Source organism: Neopelma chrysocephalum, unplaced genomic scaffold (assembly GCF_003984885.1).
Source record: "Neopelma chrysocephalum unplaced genomic scaffold, ASM398488v2 Primary Assembly neopelma1_59, whole genome shotgun sequence".
In the NCBI taxonomy this organism is placed as follows: domain Eukaryota; kingdom Metazoa; phylum Chordata; class Aves; order Passeriformes; family Pipridae; genus Neopelma; species Neopelma chrysocephalum.
The window spans coordinates 28,665,799-28,685,650 of NW_020897714.1; the positions used below are offsets into that span (position 1 = coordinate 28,665,799).

At 38.5% G+C, this 19,852-nt stretch overlaps 1 protein-coding gene across 11 annotated transcripts in view; it reads left to right on the forward strand.

Annotated features, from left to right (window-relative positions):
• The window catches only part of ERC1 (ELKS/RAB6-interacting/CAST family member 1), a 283,422-nt gene that overhangs the window by 162,606 nt on the left and 100,964 nt on the right, over positions 1-19,852 (forward strand). For all 11 annotated transcript variants that reach the window (XM_027680687.1, XM_027680693.1, XM_027680688.1 and 8 more), the window contains one exon: positions 12,690-12,850. In XM_027680687.1, coding sequence (XP_027536488.1) covers positions 12,690-12,850 — 161 coding nt within the window. The remainder of the gene's footprint in view (positions 1-12,689; positions 12,851-19,852) is intronic.

Genomic DNA, 19,852 nt, shown 5'->3' on the forward strand with positions numbered 1-19,852 from the left:
TTTCCAGATTTCTTGTAGCCTTTGAAAAATTGCATGAAATAGAAATGTTGACTGGGTAGTGAACACCTCATCAAAGATTAGAGCTCCTTGAAAGGATAACGGATATTTGACAACGGATTAGGTTCTATGATGAGGCACAAAAGGCATAAAAGTAGTTTGTGATTTGATGCCTAGGATGTCATAATGTTTTAATTTATCAGTCACAAGACAAAGTGACCAGTTTTATGTCCTTGAGCACCTAGAAGCTGGTGCATAGAGAGTTGGAATTGGGTGGGCGACCTAAAGGCAGGGAAATGCACAGCCTGAAGGTCAATGAGCCATAAGGGTCAGTGAGAGAGATTGAGAGGAGAGGAAGAGAGCCAAGACAAGTAAGATTTGTGGGTAAAGATTGCTAGAATATGGTAGGCAACAGTACCATAAAAAAGAAATTAATTTGGATGTAGCGGTGCATACAGAAATGGGGAGGAGAAAGGATAGGTTGAAAGCAGCAGTATTGGAAGAGGGAAAAGTCGACATCTGTGCAGTCACCAATTGACAGCAGTGTCTTACTCCAATAGAAGAATTAAACTGCCAGCTCTGACAAGTTATAATTTTTAAAATATGAGCAACCAGTCAGCACAAAGGAAAAGGAACTGGTGTGTCTTGTTCCAGTCAGCACTGGGAGACCAGCTGTGCCCCATTTTGTCCAATAGGATTTTGTTTTGGCGTCAGTTAAATGCAGTCAGGTAATAGAGTGTTGGCAAGTAGCTGTTTTTTCAAGGTGAGGAGGAGACTTCCCTTCAAATGTTTTTCAGTTTATATTCCTTCAATTACTTTTGAAGAATGCCCTCTTTGTTTTATTATGTTCTGTAGAAGTTCTTTGTAGAATCGTGAAAGACACCCTTGGATGACTTAGAGTTTTAAAATGCAATGATCTGTGTTCTATACACTATCAATGGCAAATCCTTTGACTTTCACAAACATTCTTAGCCCAAGCGTGAGTAATATGTGTGATTTTTAAAATGTTAATGTTGTTCTAACTGATTATAATTTGCTTTTAATTGCATGCTTTTTCTTTCCTCTCTTTTGTTTATCTTGTTTTCTACCATTCACCACTTCACTGCCTGTCTGAAGCTGTTTAATGAATCAGTGCATGAGATCAACCATTTTGGCTTTAGGTGGTTCAAGGTATGAGGACATCTCATTTGTGTGTTCCTCTGCCCCAGTATTTCATGTTGTTATTATAGCTGTGTGTTGTGTGATCCTGCCCTCCATTATCTCCTGACGTGTGGTGTCGTGCTGTTTTATGGGCTTCAGATTTGAATTACAGCATCCACGAAGCCACCCTGGATTTCATGGTTCTCAGATATCTGTTATAGATTAAAATCATGCTCTCTTTAATCCAGTGTTTGAAAATATCCTGTCAGTGTGTATTAACTGTGACAGTGGGTTCACTGTGTTAGTACACAATCTGTGTATGCAAGATGTCTCCAGATGACTGAAGCTTTCTGTTTATTTCAGGATTTTAGACCTGTTCTTTCTTTCATCTTTCACAAAAATAAAATCAGGCATTTCCTGCTGGGAGTAGTGCACCCATTGAATTGGGCGTAGTTTTATTATCCTTGCTGATCTGGGTAACAAAAATCCCTGCCATACAGAAAGCACATGAGGCAGTCTTGCATAGATGTAAAGACTTGAAAGTTCTTCAAGTTCTTTCTTTCTAATAATACTCACCTTGGTTTTGTTGGTGCACCTGCTGAATCCCGTATGTAAATGTTATTGTGACTTCCTTACAACTGTGGGGTTATGTACCACTGGGGCTGATCCCTCTAGTTCAGCCCTCTAGGTGGAAGATCAGAAGGTATATGGAGACTTCTTTTTAAGTACTCCCCATAAGGCTGAAGCTAGGATTACTTGGATAAACACTTCCATCATAAGGTTCTTTTTGTTAGAAATGGCAAAACCAAATGTACATTCAGGAACTATTTCTGCATTAACCAAATCTGAGTTTATTTTAGAAAAGCTGTCGTTATGTTCCTCAAGGGGGAAGAAAGAATTAAATATAAGGGGGTTTTTCTGCTCAAAGATACGACGTTAGTTTTACTTCCCTAGGAAAAACTGGTGGAGGTCGTCTTTGACAAGAGGCCCTGTTTTGCTCACAGTTGTTCTTTTGCTGTCCTGGTGCATCATACCATCCCTTCTCCTGCAGCAGAAAGCAGGATGTTGTCCTTTGGATGGATTTATTCATAATTATTTATTCACCATTCCCAGAACAATGCTGGAAAAGTGTTTCAGTCCTCATGAAAGAATGAGGTCCTTTATATGAAATAAAGTGAAACAGAAGTTCAGGTTTAGTGTCAATCAGTAATGAGCGACAGGTTCTTTTCTCGAGCACAGTATTAGGATTACTTGCATTTTGAGCCTTCCTCTTTGGAGGGCATAGTTCACTAATGTGTTCTCACCTAAGATCCTTAATGCCCTCCCTCTCTTTGTTCACTTTTATCCCCACACTGCAGTGCACATCCCTTCAGTTTTCCCAGCCTGGGTCTTTCTGAGGCTCTGTTGTGAAATGGAGCAGTGACCTAATTCATGAAACCGCAGCTCAAGTTGACTGTGCACTGTGTCCTTGTCAATTAATATATTTGCAGTAATTTTTAGCAATTATGCATCTCCCTAAAGTTACTTCTTTTCCCCAAGTATTTAAATGGATTACATAACCTCTTCCTTTAAATATATGCATATTTGTACTGAATCACTCTCCCTTCATGGGAGAAGGTAATTTGATATGTAATTCCTGCATTTTCAGTAATGTACCTTTTAAGAGGTGTAACAGAGTGGAATTTTTTCTTAGTTGTGTTCAGCTGTGCCAAGTTGGGGGATTGGTTTCTTTCATCTCCAAATGGGAAGAATGAATAGGGAAGGAAATGATGAATAGAAAATAATGCCCAAAGACACTGGGACAGATATTTTTTTTTAACAGTATAGAGGAAAAATCTTCTAAATCTTTTAAAATTGTAGAATTGTTTAGGTTGGAAAAGACCTCTAAGATCATCGAGTCCAACCGTTAACACAGCACTGCCAAGCCCACCACTAAAGCATGTCTCTAAGCACCACATCTACCTGTCTTTTAAATTCCTTCAGGGATGGTGACTTTGTTTTTGTTTCATTAGTTGCTCTCATTTAAGGTTGCAAAGTAGTCAAAATTTGATGACTTTCAAGAGAATTGGGGACACTGAAAGGATAATTAACCTCTGTGCAAAATATACAATTGAGCATTTCTCCATATAAGTCACCTTTTCATTTAATGAAATGAGAAATACTGATGGAAACCATTATATATAAATTTGGTGCAAATGCTGACTTTAAGATCCTTTTGTCTGGATTTTTACCCCTTTTTATTGTTTAATAGATAAATACCAATTTCACGTTATGCCTTTTATTATAGTCAGGTATTCCAGACAAAGGTCTATCTTGGCATCTCTCTGACTGTTATATTATTTTTTTCAAGCACCTACCTCTAGACAGTATTTTATTTATGGTGGCTCAGGAGAAAATCAAATTCTTGCAGATTTGGTTACATTAATGCTTGCTTGGAATTGTAAGACCCAAGCAAATATTTGTGTTAATATTTGTTTAAGCTAGTGCTGTGGTTTTCTCATTTTAAATTTCCTTTCCAGTTGCATTGTTTAACTGTGATCTTAAATGCAAGTGTGATACACTAATACATAGATGAGTGCATTAGAAAAGTTAATTAGGCCTGAACATTAGATTCATAAATTGAAAAATATATACTCTTTTTCTGACATAATTCATTTTTTTTCCCCCAAATCCATGAAGTGCAAGAAAAGAAATCGTATTCTTTCCTGTACCGTTCTCCTATACAGAAAAACATAGAGTGACAAACTTCAGGTTCATTAAACTGAGGATGCCCTTCTTTTGAAATGTTTCCTACTCACACAGAAGCTTCCAGACTTTGCTGTACTGCTGTTTACCATTGGATTCCTTCAAACCTTTCACTGAATTTCAGCCTGGGTTCCATGTAGTGGAATTGCTTTTTATTTATTGTGGTTAGGTTCTGCTGTTTGCTTTCTGTTAACTACAGTGCTAAAGATTTGCTTCCACGAGTTCATAGAGGTGGAAACTTTCCTGAGCTTGCCAGTGAGACTGTGCTTCTTCAGTTAGCCACGTGTTCAACCTTCACATGGCAATGCGTGTGCTTTCGTATATTTATTTTCATGATCCTTAATGTCTTTTGGGAAAAGGGTGTTAAAGTTGTATGTGGAATTAGCTTAACATTCTTCACTCCTTGTAGTGAGTTAATATATCATCCCAGAATTTTTCTCTTTGGAAAATCAATCTATGCTATATAAATTGACAGTCTTTGCTGTGCTATGTAGCACAGCATTAAATATTTACTTTGAATATTATTCAGTTATATCTAAACTGTCTGCTGTAGTGACATCCTCGTTAACCTAAAACTGTCTAAAATGCAGCAAAATGGAAATCAGCATAGTCTACAGAAGGCTGGTAAAAAAGTGCTGAAATCCCTGGGCAATTAGTATGACTTCTACCTTAGCAGCAGTCACAGGGTAGATGTAACCTAAGAACGGGCACGTTAATTTGAAGATGGCCACGTTTAGAGTTGTGGATGGAGTATCGTGGATTATCCATAGTTCTGGAGAACTTTGTTTGGATGTAATAAATTGTGCTAAATGAGTGTGTGCAGAGCTGTCCTTAATGTGCTATATCCTAGTGTCTCTGCCTCTGTAGAGATTTTTAGAAGGTGATCAAAATCCAGATTTTTTTTCCAAGATTTTGTGCTGTGATTGCTGCTGTGCTCCCAAAGGGTGGGAGGGACTCATGGAAGATAAACACAAGACAGTTTCCTAAGACTATAGATCAATATAAAGTAAAACAAGACAGCTTCTTTTGGTATGGTTGCTAGGGTTAAAAAACATGATGAGAATGTTTTGTTGGATAATGGTTTCACTTGAGGGAAATGGAGAAATAGAATTGTAACTTGTTACAGTTGTCAGATACCAGTGACTGAAACAGATTTCTTTCTTCAGTAGAAATCAGAATTCAGTTTTCATTTTTTTTTTTCCCAGGCCTGACTCAAATATTTTGTATGTGTTAAGCAGAGACAATTATTGTTTCCTTCTCAAGAGCTCTTGTCCCAGCAGTAGGCTGTTGCTTATTTGTATGGGTTATGTCCCACATTTAGGAAATGCAACTGTCAAAGCTACCTCCAAACATGCTAACAGAACACAGCTGTGACTTATGGAGTCCTGAAGTCTGGCGGCTTAGGAGTTTTCTCTTTTCCAAACATCTGTGAATCCTGATTCCTCTTTCTTCATACAAAAGCTCAGTGCTCCCAGAGTATGAGCAAAAGCACTCAATTGATACTCAAGTAATGCACCCCTTGACAGAGACTCCTTTGTCAATGTTTCTGTCACTTCTGCAGGAGTAACATGGTAATGTCAGATACCTGATCAGTCCAGTATTAGTGCTCCTCATTGCCCAGAGCCATCTGTGGAGACAGTAAGGAGCAATACAGAGCATTAACTTCTCTTCATTATCAGATTCTTTTTTTATAATGGAAGTTTTTGTTGAGAGACCAGCTCCTGGAAATAAGAGACATCAGCTGTTTAAGTATCTCACTTTCACAGAGATAAGGAAAATTGCATTCATCTGCAGTATCCTGCAGGTTTTCAGACCATAGGCTTTTGTTCTCTCTCTTTATCTTTTCCCTCTCCTTTTTCTCGTTTAATAATGTAAGAGCAGAACAGTGGCACCAGTCCTGTTAAGCCACCAAGACACTCTATTTTATCAGAGATGCTGAATGTACAAAATCCTAACCCATCTAAAAACCAAAGGCACAAAGACTTAAGAAAGCCACACGCTAATATAAAGAATCACAGATTTCATCCCTAAAATTACTGCTGTATATTACAGATGATCAAAAGATCCTGCCATTTATCTGGAGAGCTGATAATCCACCAGCCATTTTCACAGCTTCTACACTCGCTCCCTTCTTTACTGTGAACAAAACAGAACTCCTTCTCCGTGTGCAGTCTGCCACAGTCCTCTCTGCTGTACACAGCTGACCTTGCCAAAAGGGGTTCTGTAAATCTGGCATCCTCTTTGAGATGGAGGTAAATGTGATGTATAGAAACATCTTCATTATTGCACACTATTCTGCTGTGTTTATTTCTGAGTGTCTTTAGGTAGGATCTCCAACTAAGGAATTTCAAGTGGTGAAGAAAAAAGAAGTTTTTCACTTGTCTGCATAGGATCTTATGGCAATTTTCGTTACCAGCGACCACACAGAACATGTGAAGCACTTATATAGGGTGTTATGTATAGTGTGGGGAAGAACACTGTCTTTTAGGTGAACTGCTTTTCACTTAGTGTATCTTTATAGTGCCTGCAGTTACAGAATAAAGAGGGAGGTAAAGGATCTAATCTCCCTATGTATCTGCTTCAGAAGGATTAGTGGTGGTCACATTGTCATGGTGGAGAGGCCAGAAGCCACATGCATTGTCCTCTGTCCACCCACAGGTATGTGCATACTGTGCACTGGTGGTGAATAAGAGGGGTGTGAATTGAAGCCAGAGCTCCAGCCTGTGGGGCAGAGCCATTCTGCTTCACACCCTTCTGCTGCCAGTGGGGCAGAGCTTGCAGCTGCTCTCTTGGTTGAGGACTGTCCTTACCTCACAAATCAGAAATTACATTTTAATATTGCTGAGGGAGAGGAAGATTTTTCTTGTTATTGTTTACTGATTTCTCTCATTTTCCTCCAATATTTTTAGTTCTCAAAAAGCTATGCCTAACAGCCTTCCCAGTGTCTATAGGAATTTGAAAGTTGTTCCCTCAATTCAGAATAGCCAAGAATTTATTTAAGTGTCTTGGATATAGTCTTTAAGAGTACCTTAAAGCCACCCTACTGCTTTAACAAAAATGGGGCTATGATGAAACCATAATTCATTTCCCTCTTATTTTGTGTAAAGGTTTATTAGCTTGTGATTTAAGCAAACCATCTGGTCCTGCTGGCAGTCCAAGTTATGTCAGACTCAATGCTTTCTCCCTTGTAATATGTTACTTGAGGCAGTTAAATTACATGCTTAAGTCCCAAGTCTGGCCTGTGCTTTTTCCATGTCTTAACATCTGTTCTAGGAAATTTTTCTGGGATCCAAACAAGTTTACACTGAGCCAGAACTCTTGTCTTTGTCTTTCTTTTCATGTCTATTTCTTTTCATTTTCTGAAGTCTAATCAGTAAAACTAAGTAGAAGATAACGCAGAAATTTGCAGTCCCTTTATCATTTCAGCAATGTACACAAAGAAATGAAAAATAGTTTCAAAACTCAGAAGCAGTAGAGAAGTAGGAGACTGTCGTCTGAGAGAGTGACACTTTGAGAAATGTTGATTATTTTTTTCAGTCCTTGTAACATTCTTTCTACTGACTTTTAATTGCAAGACTTTTTGTTTTGCTGGCCTAGTTAGTTTTGGGCAAAAGTACAGATTTCTAGTACATTTTGTCTTGTAATGCTAATTTCTTGTTTATACAAGAGAGGTCTATGTTTAGAAAGCCAATGATTTTAAATATACAAGTTAGCCTGCTGAGGGTGGTTTTGAAATGAAGATCTCTAGTGATTGATTTATACAATGATCGTGGAAAATGACTTGTTTGTGTTGGTATTTGTATCTGTATTCTCTAAAATTGCATCATTTTGTATTCTACATGGAACTTTTGAGACACAATAATGAGTATAAACAGCTATCCCATAGCCTGCTATGTCTGTATGTATATTGAAAGAATTAGAATTTCTTTCCTTCAATGAGAAACATAAAAATATGTCTGTTTCCAGGCACATAATTAAACAATTCCCATATTTTGCTACACCTAAATTATGGTATTTCCAGTTTAGGTGTAGGTTTCTTAGTGAAACAGTCAAATTCCTTTGCCATGCCCTCTGAGAATTTTAATTATGCATTGATGTGTAATCTTTTGTGCCTAATCAAAAGAAAAAAATTATGAGGAAGAAAAAATAACAAGACTAATAGATGCCTTGGACTATCTGGATGGTTGAAACTTCAGTTTAGAGTGGATGTAGGGAAGGAGTTCTCTACAATGAGCATAGTGAGACATTGGAACAGATTGCCCTGAGAAGTTGAGGATGTCACATCATTGGAAGTGTTCAAGGTTGAGTTGGATGGGGCTTTGAGCAACCTAATCTAGTGAAAGGCATGGCAGGAGTGTTAGCCTAGGTGGTATTTAAAGGTCTCTTCTAGCCCAGACAAAGCATTCTATGAAAAAATGAAAAATAAAAAAGCTATGCAGTCTTTTCTGCAAAGATTGCTAATCTACAGGTGAGGAAAAGCCTTCTCTAACCTTAACATAAAATATCTTTTATATAGTGTACCAGTGATTTGCTGTCTTTTATAAAGGTTATTCAAGCCAATCATATACATGTGAACTTTGGGTACATTTATGTCCTGTCACTTGAGACTGGAAACATTTCTTTTGTGGTGTCTGTGGAGGGCATTCTTTAGCCTTTTCCTTATTCTTGGTAAGCACGTAGCATATAAACATGGATTGCAGGGGTCACCATTTCAGAATAGATCTTCTGCCTCTTCAGGTGTTTTTTCAAGTGTATAGCATTTTGCTCTTTTTTTTTCTCCATACTGATGATTTTGTCCATTGCCTCTTTATGGTTGCACCGTACTGATGTAGTGAATTGCATTATGTTACCAGCATTCATGATGCATTTGTTGCTTGGATAATGACCCAAAATTGCTCTGCTTCTTTGAGCAGAAAATTAGGCTCCAGAACTATCTTCCTGAGAGGGCTATGGAAGCCTTTTTCGATTTCCTGTGCAGTAGAAAAGATATCTTCAGGTGATCCTTCATCACTGGGGAAAGTTCACAGTGGGACAAAAAAAGGTAGCTGCCACTACATTGTAATTTAAACAGACTGAAGTGTTTGGGGATGCTGAGGCTCCACTAACTTGTCTGTCTGGTGCCTTAGGTACTGGAGTCTTTGTCAGTAATCATTCCAAGGGCTGATACAGTGATTGGTAGGATTTTCAGACTCAGTAATATTTTGCATATCCAGTCCCTTTCTCAGTTTTACTGTCTTTTTACTGGCTTTTGGGGAACTTGACCAAGCTCTTTGCAAGTCCCTGGCTTCACATTACCCAATGGCCAGAAAAGTTTACTGGAACAACTACATATTTGGAGTTAATGTGGTATCTACATGTCTGTGCAAAAGCCTGTTTTTTGATTTAGAGTTGCATCAGAGGAGCCTGAAATTACAGTTTGTAGGAACAGGGATGTTAAGATGGTAGATAGGCTTCTGAAAAGGGTTTCATTTTTTTTGTTATTAGATCCAAATACATGGTAGATAAACTTCTCCTGTTGTATTGATGTTTCTCTCCGTCTTGATTTCATGCTTCCTAAGGAAGGAGATGTAATACTATGTAAAAAATTTGTCCTATCTTGATATTTCCCTTTTCTGCTGCTGTGAATACGGGTCTAATTGACATACTTTGCCCTCTTTCACATAGTTTGTTCAATCTCTTGGGAGCTCTATCCTCTAATGGAAACTTATCTCAGCTTGATGTTCTTCCTTAAGGATAAGCTGCCACCTGGTCATGTCATGTCACTTAAGGCCAAAAAGCAATGAAAAAATAGTCTCCATTTAAGTTCTCTGCTCAGAATACATGAAGACCTTTCTGGCCTGTCTACAAAGAACTGAATCATGGCTAAGTCATAGATAGTCAAAGATATACTTTGCTTTATATACTGTCATTTGAGCAAAGAGAAAAGAGGAGCAAGAGTGCACTCTTCACACCTTCTGAAATGGAGACTTTCTAGTTATAGCTGGCAGGGCACAAGCTTACCTGCAGTTAAATTGCAAATGTTAACAACATGTCTCTGAAAACGTCTCACCTGCCAAGAACTCTGGTTTTGGCAAATATTTATTCTTTATTATACAATTAGCTGCTCTCAGGAAAAAAAAAATCAAGGGTAGATTTGAAGTTTTTTATATAGGATAAATTAGATGTGCTTTGCAAGCAGTTTGCCTCCAGTGAATATTCCTGTATCATTTCTCACAGGGCTGCTTAGTGGGACATGTACAGACAGGTCTGCACTAAGATTCATAAGCTGCCAAATAAAATGTTTTGTTTTGTAGAAGTTTAATTGAAACAGACCCATGGAATATCTATAACCTGATGAATCTGAACAATGAAGTCTTTACTGTGAATGCAGTCATCACTGTTTTGGTGAACTTTGTCTTTAGTAAATTGCGTGACAAATGGTACTTGCTGGAGAGGATGGAAGGTAATGACAGTTCTGTAAACTAAGTTATTGGCACAGTTTAAAAGCTCCTTGCATTCCAGCCTAATACATGATTAGATCAATTCTCCGTTAGCCTGCAAAAATAGAGAATACAACCTTAGAATTAAAGGAGTTAGCAAGCAGAGCAACGAGAAAAAGATTAAGTACCTGCAATAACCACCACTACAAAGTACTCCTGCAGAGTTAGCCTTTGCCACCTCTCACTGGGAACCTTGGCTTAGACATCAGTCTCTGGTCTCCTTGTGTCTTCTTACCAGCACAGAGTTGTCACACTATGGATCTACATAGAGCAAACCAGTCCTTCAGTATCAGCACCACAGCCCTTGATGGCTGGGAAGGGAGGGAAGGATGTCAGAAATATTTCAGACCTGATTACAGAGAAGATGCTGCTTCACAGATTGTTTTATCTTGGCAGCTGACAAATTGACACAGACCGTTTTGATTGTTGCAGTTGGCTGGGGGCTTGTTGATTTGAGGTGGTTTTCTGTTATAAGTTAAAGGTTTTACAGTTGGCATACCTTTTTCTTCTCAGTTTAAAGGAAATGTTTATGTGGGTAATTCTGATCCACCCAAAGGAAGCAGAAGCTGATATTCTAGAAGCTGATGCACAAGTACACCTTTACTTCCCCACCACGTTGTGACTTTTCTCTTTCTAAGAACCAGTTTCCATCCTAGTAGTAATTTTGCTACTCATTGTTTCTGCAGTTCTTCTTTGCATTCTTTTCTAATGTATTTTCTCTATTTCATTTTATGGAGTTTTCTCTTTGTTTTAAAAATTGACAGTTTCTGATCTTGTTTTGCACACGAATAAAACAGGGACAGATTGGTTAATATATCCATGGTCACCAGTTTGGATTCTGTCACTGAAATTCTACTTTGGTCTGTTGATTACGAGATGAATTTTTGGCTGTACATCTTGAATAGTTTTTGATAATCACATATTTTAATTATTTTTTCTTTTTTTAGTTTGCTGAGCACAAGAGGAATCCTTTTGGCAGCTGCATTTGGGTGGAAGTAGATAGGCTTTCTACAGTAAACACTGCACAATGTTGTGCTAGATTTTTATAAATCTGCTAATTCTGAATTGCAATTTTTCTTGCTCTGTCACTGATTGAGGATGAAAACCAATTTTGTTATCCATTTTAGCTCTGCCTTTAGAAGTACAGGATTTATTAAAGTATGTTACATACCTTCCCTCCTCCAGCACTTATATAGCAAATGACATGCCCAACTCTTTTTATAAAAACATGTAATTGGAAGTTGAGCTCAATATAATTTCAATAATTCACTTCCAGGATGGATCACAAGTTGATTGTTATGCAGGGATATAGAGGCAATGCAGTTGTCATACTAATGCTGTGTTGTCATACTAAATTTATATGAATGTTTGATTATGTGCATCAGTAGCATCTGAGCTTCTCCCATTTGAAGCACGTTATAAAACTGTTTATGAACACTTGGTTGTGATAGGAAGGGAAAACCTGTTTTGAAGAAGTCAGTGAAAGTAATGTGTTATAAAATTATATAAAATATATAAAATTATAAAAGCACATCCAGAGGTTTTTGAATGCTACATGTAGTTAGACTTAAGCATTTATTGTGGCTTTGCATGTTAATTAGTCATAAATTTTAGCTGAGGCAGAACTTGTTCCAAGTGCAAAACAAAAGTACTGTTCATCTGTGTAAAATCTATGCTAGACTTTACAATCATGTTAATTCTGAATCTTTCCTAGTTTGCTGGAGATATAAGCAATGTTCTGCTGTAGTTCTCTGCCATCAGCAACTCTTTGAACGTCTTACGTTGCTAAATCACAACATGTGCCTATAAGCATTGTTCAAATGGTATTTTGAGGGAAGTAGACTTACATCTTCATGGGAAGCCAGTCCTCTCCCTGTTTTGGAAACAATACCTTTTTTCTTAAAGTGCATATGTAGTTTCTCTTTAGACATCATTTACAATGGAAGTTTTTTATTGTTTTGGTGTATTATCAATGTGTTTCATTTAATACCTTGCCTTTCTGTGGGCCAATTTTAACATATACAGGCCATCCTCTTATCCTTGGGGTACGTTTTCTAAAATAGAAACACAGAAGAGTTGAAGATTTCTATTGTAATAGTAACATTCCAGTGACCAAACTAATTTAATTCACAGGCTGTAATGTTGCTTCAGTCAAGTACAGACATACTGTCCACAGCACTAGATGATGCTTCCAGCCTACAGAAGTGTTGTGCAGCAGACATGCACTGGTAACCTGTGTACTCCAATTTAGTTGAGACATTTAGTAAGTTCCAGTTGATCACATTACACTATTTTTTTCTCCTCCTGTCTGCTCCAAAAATATTTTAGGTAGAAGAGCTGATGATGGCCATGGAGAAGGTTAAACAGGAGCTGGAGTCAATGAAAGCAAAATTGTCCTCTACACAACAGTCTTTGGCTGAGAAGGAAACCCATTTGACCAACCTACGAGCTGAAAGAAGGAAACATTTGGAGGAAGTCCTGGAAATGAAGTAAGTGTCTTCTTTCATTATTTGTAGGCATCTTTTATTGATATCTCTGAATTCCTTTCTGATCCCTGGTGTTTTAAAGACAGCCACTGCATGAACATGTCTCTATCTGACTGATCTGTAATCAGTTGAGCCTTCAGAATTTACTTCTGACCAGGGATTACTGACATGACTGTCACACTTCCACTAGAGCTCAAAAACATTTCTTCCTTGTGATTGTTCACAGTAGACTACTATTATTTGCACAACAGCATCTTCAAAGATCCTTCAAACAACTATTGGGACTCAATTATTTTATTAATGTGTTATCTTGCTTTGAGCAGCCTATAACTAAGGTAAGGTGCAAGTCAGTATAGCAAATGACAAAAAAAATAAGATGGAAGAGATAAACATAATGTCAGGTGTTTGTAATGGTAAAATCAGACTGCAGAGGTCTGTTCTGCTCAAGTATTTTTCAAACTAATGTGGATGGTTCATTAACACTGGAATAATTTGAAGCTCTCTATCAGTCAGAATTCTCTCATCATCTTTGCATAAGAAGACCTGGATAAAACTGAACTTTGAGGAGGTAGGGAGATGTTGCCCGTAAACAAAGACACAAACCAACAGAGTGTCGGTTTATGCGGTGCTTTATTCGGGGCCCCGGGAACCTGAGGACTCACGTCCCAAGTCAGGATTCCAAAGACCCTCATTTTCAGTTCAGCTTTTATACACAAACAAGTTTACATTTGGTTTCCACGGCAAAATTAGTACGTGCAGTTCCACAGCAGAACAGTCTCATTCAGTTACAAACGAGCTCATACTGCTAACAATTGACAATCAACTACTCTAATCATAAATCTACTCAAGCTGTCTTACCCCTAGTAACTGTTTAACAGACCCTCACCACATCCAAGGTAACAAATCATTATATACATGCTTGACTAAATCCTTTAATTATTGTTTCTACTTCTTCAGTACATTTCATGCTCACAAACAGGGTTGCTAACTTACTACTTTGGAGTGCTGCTTTTTAGGCCTATTCTCTTACTAAGCCTTAGCCATTCTACTACTAATTTAAATTGCTCTGCAACATGTCCCCCCTTTTGAGCATTCTTCAATCTTTCAATTTGCAAGGATGCTCAAAACACATCAGGCTTTCGTTTCTTGATGGGTGGGAGATGGTTCTTCATGTGGTGAGATTACTTCTTTTCTGGTTATAGCTTTCATGATGCGTCTCGTATGTTGACCTTCTTTTACAATCATTCCTAAAAGACACTTATAAACAGTTATGGCTATGACAATAATTATTACAATCAATATTCCGTACTGGATAACAGAAGATATCCATCCTGACACATGAAGACCTAGGGAGCTGAATAATTCTCCTATCCAATTGTGTTCTGCTTCCTTTTGTAGTTCATGAACATTTTCATCAATTTGTTCCAATTGACTAATATCTTTTTCTACTTCCTGAGTGACATTTGGGATGTGTACACAACAATGTTCGTCTTTTGCATACAGGTATCCACAGACTCCGTGCTCTTTTAATAGGATTAAATCTAAAGCCATTTGATTCTGTACTGTCATTCTGGTAGTGGCTTGCAGTTGCAAATTTAAATCTTTAAATCCTTTCTTAGTCACAGCAGCCAATCTTTCGGTTTGGCCCATTAATTTGAACAACATTTCTCTGTTTCGATAAGTCGAGATAGGCGCAAACAAAGATTCTAATACCCACCCAAATTTAACTCCCGCTGATGGTTCATGCCAATCTCCCAACCCTAAGTCATCAATATTTTCACTAATTTCTCTTTTTCTTCGTGGTTGTATTTCTACTGATGTTAACTTATCCTGCTTCCAGAATGGACAGAGAGTAGGTATCCCTAGCGTGACAGGTACAACTGGACCATTTATCGGCATGTGGGTGGTCCACTGGCCATGTCCCATTACTCACACCAAATTTCCTAGGCTCCTAACTGTGGTGGTACGACAATCAATGTTTTTCACAGATCCCTTAATAGTATGATTATATCCCCGGCATTCACATCTTAACTGCAAGAGGGTCCTAACTGGTATTTGCCCGATTTCATCATCAGGGGTGTCGCAGGTATATATCCGAGTGCAAGTCCAATTTTCTTTTATATGTGTTTCTGTCCTCCAATTATGATTTCCTCTATTTCCTGTAGAATAAGTTTGATTCCTTTTCCCTTTCCAGTGAATACACCACTGTACTTTTCTAATATAACTATAAGTTTCTAGTAGGCTGGGTCCCCAAATTGTTTGCCACTCTTCCATGGTTGTGGAGCTAGTAATATTTTGACATACTTCTTCTTGCTTTTCTCGTTTTATTTGAACCTGAACTTTAGAACATGGGTGCATTACTGGACCTGTAACTAAACAAGTTCCCTTTAATTTGTCAATGTTTTTGCTTGTTACCCATGTTCCAACTACTACCCATCGGAAATATCCAGGCATCTGTTCACATTGTTTTTTAGTCATTTTGTCCAATAACAAACATGCATTTGTCATTTCATTCTATGTTTTGGTTACAAATCTGCAATTCCATGTAGTATTCTTAAACATTTTAGGAATTTCTGGCACTGGAATTATTCCCCATGGGATTGGGTCTCCTGCAGCATGAGGCATAGGGAGACATGCAGTGATTTTTGTGACATTCTGTACTCTCCCAAAATCACGAATTAGGCCTACGACTAAGTTTTCTTGTTCTACTTCTCTATCTGGAATTTGCAGGTTACTTACTTACTTGTCGGGTTATTCTTTCAACTCTAATATAAACAGTAGTAGTTCCAGCATCCCACCAATCATCTTTACTTATCCAACAAATATATTGACTTTCGTCTTCCCCTCTTTGTATTTCTTTAATTATTAAAACTATGGCTTCTACCCGTTTTTGTTTGACATTTTCCTCCCGATTTTAAATTTTGTCCTCTGAACCACCACCCATACTTTAGATACTGCCTCCCTTGAGTCTTACAGTTCAAAATTAAATCTCTTCCCTCTACTGCTGAGTAGGCCCCATGTTCTGGCTTAATTCCTAATCCTCGAGGAGGTGTGGCTACCACTGTCCTTATTCCATAATTTCCTTCATTTCCACAAGTAACTACACAAAGAGAGGTTCCTTTTGTCTTTCCAATCCTGGGGTTTGGAATGTTTAACCATCCTCTACCTCCTTCGCTATTTGACCACCAGCTTATTCCTTGAGTTTGCACCTTCCAGGATTGGTCCGTTATATTTAATTTCCACCACTTCACTCGAACGGTTTTCCTACAGTGGTCGTCAAACCTAAAGGTACAATTAATCTTTAGAGGAGGTCCATCCCACATGTCCACCTGTTGCCTGGTAGGTATAACATGTACTTTGGTTGCCATTTTTCAAGTTACATTTAAAGTCTGTATTTCTATGTCTCCATAATCAAAACTCTCCCAAATCCGAAGTACACAAATGTATGTCCCTTCCATGCTTTTAGACACTTTGGGTACCTGCAGGGTGGTATAACCCTTTTGTTGTGTCACATTCCAAACCATCGTCACTCCTTCTGTCATAATTTGGTCTTGTTCTCTCCACCGCCATTTCACATTCACCTCGCTCGATTCAACTCCCTGGTCATCAGAAAACAAACATGTTAAATTTACATCAGTATTTTCTGGTACAAGTAAATAAGGATCTGGGGTCTTAATTCTCACGGTGGTCTCTGCTAAACTCATCAACCCCAGGAACACCACGGTCCTCAATTGTTGGCTCGAAATACCATCCTTGTGGGTGAGAGAGGTTCTACCGACCACGAGACTGAAACCTTCTTGATTCGGGTGTAATGGATCCAATTGTCGATTCCCTCGACCTTCACCGCCGTGTAAGTGGTCATTATCACCTGGCGAGGACCGTCCCATGTTTCCTTTAATGGTTCCACCGACCAGTTTTTCACATAGACTTGGTCTCCTGGAGAAATGTCATGAACCAGATTCTCCAGGGGCAGAGGCCGATTCCACTGCAATGTTCTTCTGAGGGCTGTGAGAGTCTTATTTGAAGATAACACATAATTAAATACTGCTTGATCACCCACTATATGAGGATCCCTTTGCTAGGTAGCTGCATGATAGGGTTTGCCATACAATATCTCATATGGACTTACTCCTGGTTTGAAGTAGGGCACATATAGTATGAGTAGGCGTTTCTACATGGCTCTATAACAACTAAATCACACAAATATATGTAAAAGGTGGGGTTTCCCATCTCTGTAAAAGTAGCAAGCACTTTTTAGTTTTCTCATCTAATTAAAATCTATTTGAATGATTCATGCAGGTTTCCTGCATGTATTGGTGCTGTCAATAGTATATTAAGGATAGCAATCATGTAAACAGTGCCTAGAGAAAAACCTGTTTCTTTATTAATTCTGATTCTTTATTAATTTGGATATTACTAGTCTTTTTATCTTCACCAGTCCTGGGGGAGTTCAGCCATCGCGGCTTCCGTGTCCCACAACCTAGGCTCTTCCTTTTTTTTTGGCGTTTCCTCCTCTGCCTCGCCTGTCGGCTCGATTGCTTCGAGTCACAGGGTGTTTCATCTTCTCGGCAGCAGGAGTCCCAAGTAGGAATATGCCTCTTTTTAGTGAGACGTGCTGTATATGCGGGCCACGAGGCAGCCTTTACCATAGGCTCGTTACACGACACGGCACTAACATCCCGTCGGCACTGGACTTTTACTATATCCACTACGAAAGGAGCTCCTACATAATATAAATAACAGAAATTTTGAGGGTTTATTCCATAAGTGTCACAATTCCAATATTCGGGGGAATCCCACAGAACTCCCTTTCTTTCTAACTGTTTTAATGCCCAATCAGTGAATTCTCGTTCTGATCGATAGCACTGATCACAGACTCCTCTAGGAGGATATCTGTCTCTACAGTGCGTCCATCATTTCTCTTGGCACCTTTTACATTTAAAACAAACAAATGGATAACATTTACAACCTGGTGTATTACACCACACTCTTATATCTCGTGTATCAATTTCTTTTGGGTCTGCGTGTTCTCGATATGTTATGTTAAAACCTAGCTCAACGTATTTTAACAGATTTTTGTGCCCCAATTCGTAGTATTTTAACACATTTTCATGCCCCAAATATTCCATAATATACAAACAAAGATAACATGAATGCCACAATAAATGCTAGTAGACACTTAATTCTTAAAAGTAAAGTAGTAAAATTGCTTAATGTCTCTATCATAACTTTTCTTCTTAAGACTACCTTGGTGTCTTCCAGGAGTGTCGACTACTTGCCAGCGTGAGGGATTCGCTAATCTTTCAATGCAACTGACATGTGTCCATCCATGTTTTGCAGCTCGAATTGGTGTTTCTACACTTTCACAGCCCTGTTAAAAATATGCACTCACAGTGTATTTATTTAATGAGCAACATACTAACATTTTGGTATGAGACTCATCTTTGTCAGTATATTATATAGCAGCATTAAATGTAGCAGCATTAAATATAGCAGCAGTAAAATCTCCATTCACTCTTCTTGCTTCTGACTCTCTTCCTCTCTCCTTCTTTCTCTTAAAGAAAACAAGTAAATATCTTCACTGGCTTCTAACCATATAGCAGCATAAAAACTCTCTTCTGGGCAAAAAGGTTTTTTATCGCTAACATACCAATTTAAAAGTTCACAGACCCAATTCTTAAAAGTACCACACATGGGCCAGTAGGTATTATTTCCTATTCTTCTACCTCCCCACGCTTCAATACAATACTTAATCATTTTTTCCTTTGATCTTCTATAAGTGCTGGAATAACAACTCCAGTTCTCTAAGAGGTTCTCTAAGGGACTCTCAGGGGGAATCCTCAGCATCCTAGCCTCAAAGTCACCTTTTACTAATCTTTTTCTCAGAGGGCTATCTGTAATCTCTCTCTGAGGTTCTTCTTTTTTACTACTTCTTTCGCTCTTTCCACCATCACTCTTAATACCATTTCTTTTTCTGTTGAATCCAGAATTGTATCTAACAATACCTGTAAATCATTCCAGTCCGGATTTTGAGTTTTTATTACCATTTTTATAATACAAGTCACCCGCTCCGGATTTTCTCTATATGTCCCAGCTGACTGTTTCCAAATTAATATATCATTAGTTAAAAAAGAAACTTTCATCATGACTTTTCCTCCGTCCGCTCCAACTGCTTCCCGCAAAGGAGCCATTAATCTAGGGGGTGAGAGTGTAGCGTCTGTCTCCCCTCTCCTTCCCCGTCTCCCCTCTCTACTCCTTCCCCTTTCCCCTCGCCCCTTCCGAGTCCGTTCTGCTAGCGGAGTTCTATCAAAATCACATTTTCGCCCTCTCATTTCCTCCTCATCCGAGGACGATTCTAACGGGGGCATGGTGGGTGATTGTGCCCTCACACGTGAAGGGAGGCTATCTCCCGGAGGCGCCCTTGGAGTTATGCCAGGGGAGACTAACAAAGACACATCCTCCTCTGGTTCTGAAAACCGTATTTTCCGCTCTTGACATCCTATGCATTTATCACCCAGTTCTTTCAAAATCAACATACCACATTCTTTTTGCCATTCAGTCTTACGTTTTAAATAATAAAACAGATCTAGATACGGTGTTTCATTCCACATCTTGTTTTCCCGTAAATATTGCATCAAGGGGGTTATAATTTCCGGAGTCAATGAACCATTCCTAGGCCACTGCATTCCTTCTGTCTCATATTGAGGCCATACATTATTACAATAATCAATCAATTGTTTCTTGGTTAACTTCTTGTCTGAAATTTCCTTCCTTCCAGTGTTTTAATAAGCAACCAAGCGGAGAATCGCTAGGGATATCATTTTCTACACAAGACAGTGCCCTAAAGGTTTTAAACGGCATCATACTGACTCACACACACACACACACCACAGTCTGGATTCAAAATCAAATTCACAATAACACAACGATATAAACCAATTACTTATTCCAAAACCAAAACCAACTCGCCAATTCTCCCTCTGAGTGGCGAGTGCTGGTACAGCG